This window comes from Verticillium alfalfae, genomic scaffold (assembly GCF_000150825.1).
Source record: "Verticillium alfalfae VaMs.102 supercont1.5 genomic scaffold, whole genome shotgun sequence".
NCBI lineage: Eukaryota > Fungi > Ascomycota > Sordariomycetes > Glomerellales > Plectosphaerellaceae > Verticillium > Verticillium alfalfae.
Genome location: NW_003315034.1, coordinates 1,080,930 through 1,087,829, shown reverse-complemented (window position 1 = coordinate 1,087,829; position 6,900 = coordinate 1,080,930). Strand labels below are relative to the sequence as shown.

Below are 6,900 nucleotides of genomic sequence, written 5' to 3'. Positions count from 1 at the left end.
TCGACCCAGTATCGTTTGCCTGGAGGAGCACGCCCCGCATCGAGTGATCGGACGATGAGTGTCAAGGTGAGAAGAACGACGACGATCGATAGGATAACGTAGGCAATAGTCGAGAAGAGTACGGCGGTCCATTCGAGGACTGACCGCCTTGTCTCAATGCGACCGGTCAAACGTTCCTCCTCCTCAGCTTTGCCCCATTTGACAGTTCGGTCCGCAATCAGAGCCCATAGGCTTACGAATAGAGCCCCTATGGATGTTAGTATGACGGTCTGCAGCTGGCCGACTTTTCTCAGCCGTGCACTTTCGGGCCTGCAACTTACAGATGACACTCGTAATACCAACCCAGCCCTCTTCATGCCGATTCCGTTGCACTGCCAGCGTAATGATCATGTCGACAAACAGCATGAAGGCCATGAACACGCTGAGCATTCTCACAGCTCTCGAGGGCGCGCCGAAGAAGACCAAGACAAAAAGAATCGTAAAGAGCGACAGGCTTGCATAGCTAAACGAGTAAAATCCAGAGCCTCTGGTGTGCATTCCCGGTGGCGTCACAAAGGTGGCAACGAGCAGCAGAGCCCACCAGATGAACGAGATGATGGCGAACAGCACTGTCGCGTAGCGCGTCGCCCGCACGGCCCACAAGTTGTAAGGACTCACGGCAGGGTCATCGGCCGTCAAGAAAGGCCGGTCGCTGTCAAGTCGGTTTGGCAGCAGTCGCGTGTGTTCGTTGGGCGCGGGCCGCAGGTCCTCGGCTGATCGGCGAGGCTCTGTTGCGGATGCCGATTCGCCATTCGGCTCATTCTCACTGTCGTGCTTGTTGCTCGACCCAAACAGGGAAACCATTTTGAGTTTGGTCTCGTGGTGACACGATAAAGATGTGGTCTTCCGTTACAGTCAAAGCCTGAATGTTATCGATCCGTCTTGCTGGATGCTGTTGTTGTTGGCGTTGTGCACCTCTCTTCAAAGATGATGCAGCGGCGAGGTGTTGTCGAAGAGTCGAAAAGTCGAAAAGAAGAGAGAAGAAAGTGCGGCATTCGAGTGCCAACAAACTTCAAGGAAGGGCAATCGACAAACAATCCGCTGTTCCGACCTAATAAATGCCATGCGTCCCAGACCAAGGGGCATTTCATCCCATTGCATTCCACTCCCGCCCCCCACTTCAGCTCTCGTCAAGCTTTCCTCATCGTGTACTACCAAGCTTCCCATCGAGTACGTCATTCCCCAGCATTGCGCTTTCGGGGCGGTAGCTCCCCACTAGCCGCCCGCCAGCGCCCAATCTCCTTGGCCCACCACTCCCTCTCCTGCCCACCCCGGGACACTAGCTCCGGCTGGCGGCGCCGCTCCCATCGAAGATCCCCTCTCTGATCGCGGCCGCGATGCAAGCTTTGGAGCCTGCCTCGCCTCAAAGCGGGAGGTGAGCTCTCGCTGCTCCTGCTGCTACTGCCGATACGACAAGGCCTCACAAAGAAGCGTCGGCCGTGCTAGCTTGTGCGCCGGATCGGGTCTTGGACGAGTCGGGTGACTGGGCTGATTTCTCCCCGTCTGGACTGATCATGTTGGACGGTGACGCGACTGGGCGTTGAGTTCTTGGGGGCTGTTGCCTAGTTGGACTGGCGCGTGGCGGCATTGCGACACCCGATCGATCGTGAAAATGAAGAAGGGGCGAAACCAGTGGTGTTTCTCATGACCACGATAGCACGCTACCTGACGTGGTTCGTCATGCACCATGGAGGTGCTTGAGGTTCTTCAAGTCCTTGAATTTGTCCACTTACTTCTCCACGTTGGCAAGGAATGCAAGAAAGCTTTTGAAACCCTTGATTTGAGGCATTACGACCTCGACACTTGGTCAGCATTCGGCCAGTATCACCAGTACATGCTCGAAAAAAGAGCCATGAATTAGTACTAGATTTGTTATTGGATGATTAAGTGCCCGGACGGGCCAAAAAGGGTATCTTGAAGAAAGCTGATCAACGAAAAAGACGGCAACGTAGAAAGAGCAAAACGACGCTTGCAACATGTGACTGATCGAGGGAGGCTTGTGCACTCGATGTCTCACACATGGACGCCCAACACACCAAACGCGTCCTCCACCACCACGGTTCAGCATTCCAGCGAGCCATGACAGGCTTCAAGAATGATTCTCCTTCCATCGAACCCGTTCCGCCAAGACATTGCAGCATGGCAAGAACTTGTACTCAGGAGGCCCAAGGAGCGATAATGTTCCGATCCTTGAAGCTAGAGGTTGATCCAGAGGAGATGGACTGCGCCGTCTTTGGCGGAGTCCCAGCGTACGAGGGGCTGTTCAACCTCTGCTCTGCCCGTTTCCGTGCCATTTTGGCGGGATCAGGTCCGCCGGATGGTTTGGTGGCGCTCTTCGGTATTTGGCCGATGGGTGCATGCATTTTGGCCTGTGCGTTCGGATCACCCATGCTGATGCCTCTCCGTTGGTATTCTTCCTTCTTGAATTGTTTCCAGTCGTGTGCCGATGGTTCGCCAGCACTGAACCACTCTTTTACTTGGCTGAGCCACCGCCCTTTGCCATCCTTTTGTTTTGCCTCACGACTCCCAGTCTTGTCCTTCCGACGAGTGCCATCACTGCTTGTAATGGACGTGCTATACTCGGAGATGGAGCGGTTTCTTGATGTTCGAGACGACGATGGCGGAGGGCTTGCTGCAAACAAACCCGCACTTTCAGTCCTTGCCGGCATGGTGAGGTTTTGTGTGTCAACTGACGTCGCAGAGTGAGGTTCTTTCTTTCCAACTGCTGTACCGAGCTTATCCCACGGCTTGCCCATCAAGTCACTCGTAGTCTCTGGTGTGATGGCTGTTCTCGGAAATAACCCAGGCGAAACGAAAGAGTGGACAAAGGCAAGTCTGCCGTCCAACGAGTGAAAAGACCTGTGTCGTGGAGTCGCTGGAAGGTACGACCGCCGCCGAACCTTCTTGTGCTCGGATTCAAGGGGTCGGTTATGGAACTGAACAGATGAACTCCGGCGAGACCGAGGCAGGAGAGGCTCAGATGAATCCCGACCCTCTAAATCGTAAGGCTCCCGATATGAGGGCTGCAGACTTGTGGTCTCCTTGCTGGAGAGACTGCTTCGACGATACTCGTCCACTGAGGTCGATGTGTCGGCGCCCGTAAGGGTGTTGTAGTCCACGCCAATGCAGAAAGAGGAATCTAAAGAATGGTCCTCTGCTTTGTCGGTTCGGCTGTCCAGAAGCTGCCCAGTGCTAGAGGGAGCCGTCAGTGGTCAGGCACAGCTAGGATGCGCCGCGTAGGCGAGCCCGGCGACGAGTTGCAGGCTTGACTGGATGGTGTCCCAAGAAAACGATTGACGCCGATGTTGATTTCGAGATGCCCAGAGTGTGGGATAAGAGAAATTTCGTAGCGCGGCTTTTGGGTCGCTGTGTCGGTTTGTAGATTCTCCCGGGTATGATGTGTGACTTGAAGCGGCCCAAATGAAGGCATTGTTTGGTTGGCAGTGGAAGTAGATCTGTCTCGATGAGTTCGGATGACCGGTGTAGCGAGTAGATGAGGTCTGGTTGTCCGTTGCGCAGGGGTGATGTCAACATGCAGGCAGGGAACTGCAGTTGAGTGTTTCCAGTTTTTGGGATTCGTCCAAGTGATTACTCCATCAAACAGCCATAGCTGAAGAGGGCTTTCAGTCGTAAGACGGTGTGGTGACACAGGGCGAATTCGACGTCTCGCTGGCGGCGATGAGCTCCAGTGGTGCTGAATACTAGTGTAATGAACCAAGCCAGCACCGTGTCGGTGCGACGAGTGTAACGAAACGCAAAAATTGTAGCCCAGCTTCCAGGAGCACCTGCCTCGGCGAACGCTATTGAAACGAAGGACAATAGCTTCCAACGCCAACGAAGGACGTCAAAAGTCTTTGCTCCCAGTACGCGTCTCTGAAGAAGATCGACAGAGAGAGAGGGGTGGGGGAGAGGACGACAACGGGCACTACATGTGGCAGTGAGACATGAGGAAAGATGAACCGGGGGAGTGTTCCAACGGCCACGGGAGGCAAGTGGGGAAATCTAGACTTTGATCGGACGGAAAGGAAGTCGCGACTCATCATCTTGACTACCTACCAGGCACCTTCCCAGGGTCTGTCGAATCGCGCAAGCCACAGCTCGGTGTTCTACGAATCGACTGGTGCGAGACCGATAGGCGGAGCTCGACTACAGAGGATTTGGATGGAGGTGTGAAGGTGCATTGCGCTAAATGGACTGGGGTGGAACGCTCAGCTCCCCACGCCTCGACGCTCAACGCCGAGCTTCCTTGGGGCATCGTAGTTGGTGGCGCTTCCTTGGGCTTGGCTGGCCCATCTTCATTATGCCGAGATCATGTGCCACATATCTGTTACGAAGAAGCCTGGCGTAATGTTTACATCCATGGGTGGGTAGGTGGTCTAATATGAATTATGACTTGTGATAAAAGAGCATGCATATTGTGCCAAGAGCAGGCCAGCCGGCAGGCATACTCTTTGGAGGGTTTGCTTGAGACCAATACGAGGTCAGATGGCACAAGAGAGAAGGAAAACTCGCAAAGTCAGCCTGTAATTAGATAACGCTCAGGGCAACAGACGACACCATGCTGATGGGAATCGTACCGATCGACTTGGGCGTGGCCGGCGCAAAATTGAGAGATCGGCTTTGGCAGGCTATCGTCCGACTGGTTCCTGCTCGTCCATTCTCGCGGAATTAGGGCGCGGCTTGTCTCTTCCCCCCTACTTTTCCTCATCTTCCATGTGACGGACCCATGTCGAAACCCTCGCCAGGCATTGTCATGTGGGGATGAGCGCCCGAAAAGGCGCCTCCGTTGGCGGGAATTCCGATGGCAAAAACACGCGAAACACCCCGAACAGGCAAATCGCGTATAGCGGCTTCGAGATCGAGGCCCTGTGAGGCTGCACTAGGGTCTCGTTGGCTGGCCACGCGGTTGAAAAAAAAATATCGGATTAGCTGCTGCCGATCATCCCAAATGTTGGGTTGTATCTGATCAGCAAGGTGGCATGCTCTCAACTCGAGTGTTGGGGCTTCCATCTGGTAAATTTGTTGGAAACGCCGTGCCCCAAGGCGCTCGCTGCTGGTCTGGCAGACGCAGCCCGCCCAACGGAGTGACATGGGTGACCCGGGTCTCGTCAAATCTTGCATCGGGAGTCTGTGCAATGCGGGCCATCCTTGTAGGGTGCGTTGCATGGGGCACTGACTGCTTGGTTTTGCGAGGCCTGAATTGAGAAGAACACCAAGGATCATAAATTGGACCGGATTCCTGTTGCCGCGTGTTTGTTCAGCTCTTGTTGACGCACTATGAGCCGCATCCTACGCCAAGCAGGCATTTGGTTGAATCTCCCGAACTCTGGTCCTGAACACCTTACCAGACCTAGGTACCTCGCTAGGGGGATTGAGATGTTGAATCTTTGTCAGCTGCCAGAGGTGTGGGTGTCATAATAAATGCGCCCTGTCAGTGCGCCAGCCATCGCCATTCAGTGATGACCCAGTGGTCTCGCCCCTGCGCTCAGACCACCCCCACCTCTTAACCCCGCCATGCCCGTTTGAAGCCGACGTCGCTCAAGGCCGCCGCACCAACCACCTTCCCTCAACACCACAGACCACCACCCATTGATACCATGCCTGGCCTCACGATATCCACTGACTCCGTGTCCCCACGCACGACAGCCACACCATTCGAGGCACAACAAGCACATGCCCAGGCTCAGACCCAAGGCCAACCTCAGGCGCAGGCGCCACCGAAAGCGCCGTCAACAGCAAACCCATTAGGCAGCGCGCCACAATCACAATCTCGTTCGACCTCGCCAGTCCGTCCCCCAATAAGTCCCATAACACCAACACTCCCCGCGACCGAGCTTCCGCCGGTCCCGAACCCGCAACAGCTTCCGCCCCCCGCCTCATCCGCCGCATCTTTCTCTGCAGGTCGCCAGACATTCACCCACAACCAACCCGTGCCCGACGCCGCAGCGACGGCCATCCCCCCACCGCGCCCCGAACCGATCGACTTTGACGCGAACCCTGACGTCCTGGCCCTCAAGTCCGCCATATCCATCCTGCAGCTCCAGCGCCAGAGGGCGGCCAACGACATACGTGCTCTCGGCGCGGCAAAAGATGCGGCTGCCGCCGATCCCGAGGCGTTTCTCGCCGATCTGACTGCCAACAAGATCCATGGCCAGCAGGACCCCCTCTTCCCCACGGCGCAGGCACACGACTCCTCATCCTCCGAGGACGAGAGCGACGATGACGACGAACCTGGAGCCGCGCCTTCAGGCGACGTGCCGCTGACAGGTGGATCCGCCGTCGACGGGGACCCGCTACGGCAGCCGAAGATTAAGTCGAAACCCAAGAGCGCTGAACCGCCAAAGCCATGGAAGAACCTGCCGCGTCCACAAAATATTGTACGGTGTCCGCCCATTAACTGGGCGCAGTACGCTGTCGTCGGCGACTCGCTCGACAAGCTACATGCAGAGCAGCGTGCCCGCCCGAACCAGGGCCAGCCAGCCGTTGTGGGGTCCGACGGCGCCTTTTGAATTCAAAGGCAGCACCGACGGGAACAGGGCGGACTTTTGTGGGCGTTGCGGCACCGTATATGCCAGGCCGGGACAAACTGGAAAACAAGAAGCCGCGGGGGGGTCGGCGCTGAGGAAGGGGTGGTATCCCAGAAACCAGATGTGGCGTGGAAAGGCTGTGGATGAGGCTTACCTTGCGTGCAGGACACCATGTCATGTTGACGATTTCATGTTTGATGGTTTCATGATTAGAGTAGCTGTGACACTATTGTCTTGATTGCATGACGCTCTCACTGAGCACAATTTCACTGCTCTCACTTCTGTGCTCAGCGGCCGTTCCGCCCGCCCCGGTATCATGCAAATCATCCATTTT

At 55.9% G+C, this 6,900-nt stretch overlaps 3 protein-coding genes across 3 annotated transcripts; 1 reads left to right on the top strand and 2 right to left on the bottom strand.

The window, feature by feature from the left end:
• Window positions 1–183: 183 nt before the first annotated feature.
• Window positions 184–843, bottom strand: VDBG_04653 (mitochondrial integral membrane protein; the record flags this gene model as incomplete). Its single annotated transcript, XM_003005001.1, has 1 exon — window positions 184–843. The coding sequence occupies one exon, from the start codon at window positions 841–843 to the stop codon at window positions 184–186; it is 660 nt and encodes a 219-aa protein (XP_003005047.1).
• Window positions 844–1,891: 1,048 nt separating this feature from the next.
• Window positions 1,892–3,077, bottom strand: VDBG_04652 (conserved hypothetical protein; the record flags this gene model as incomplete). Its single annotated transcript, XM_003005000.1, has 1 exon — window positions 1,892–3,077. One exon carries the CDS (start codon window positions 2,706–2,708, stop codon window positions 2,196–2,198), a length of 513 nt encoding a protein of 170 aa, XP_003005046.1.
• Window positions 3,078–5,636: 2,559 nt separating this feature from the next.
• On the top strand, window positions 5,637–6,548 carry VDBG_04651 (conserved hypothetical protein; the record flags this gene model as incomplete). Its single annotated transcript, XM_003004999.1, has 1 exon — window positions 5,637–6,548. One exon carries the CDS (start codon window positions 5,637–5,639, stop codon window positions 6,546–6,548), a length of 912 nt encoding a protein of 303 aa, XP_003005045.1.
• Between the last annotated feature and the right edge of the window lie 352 nt (window positions 6,549–6,900).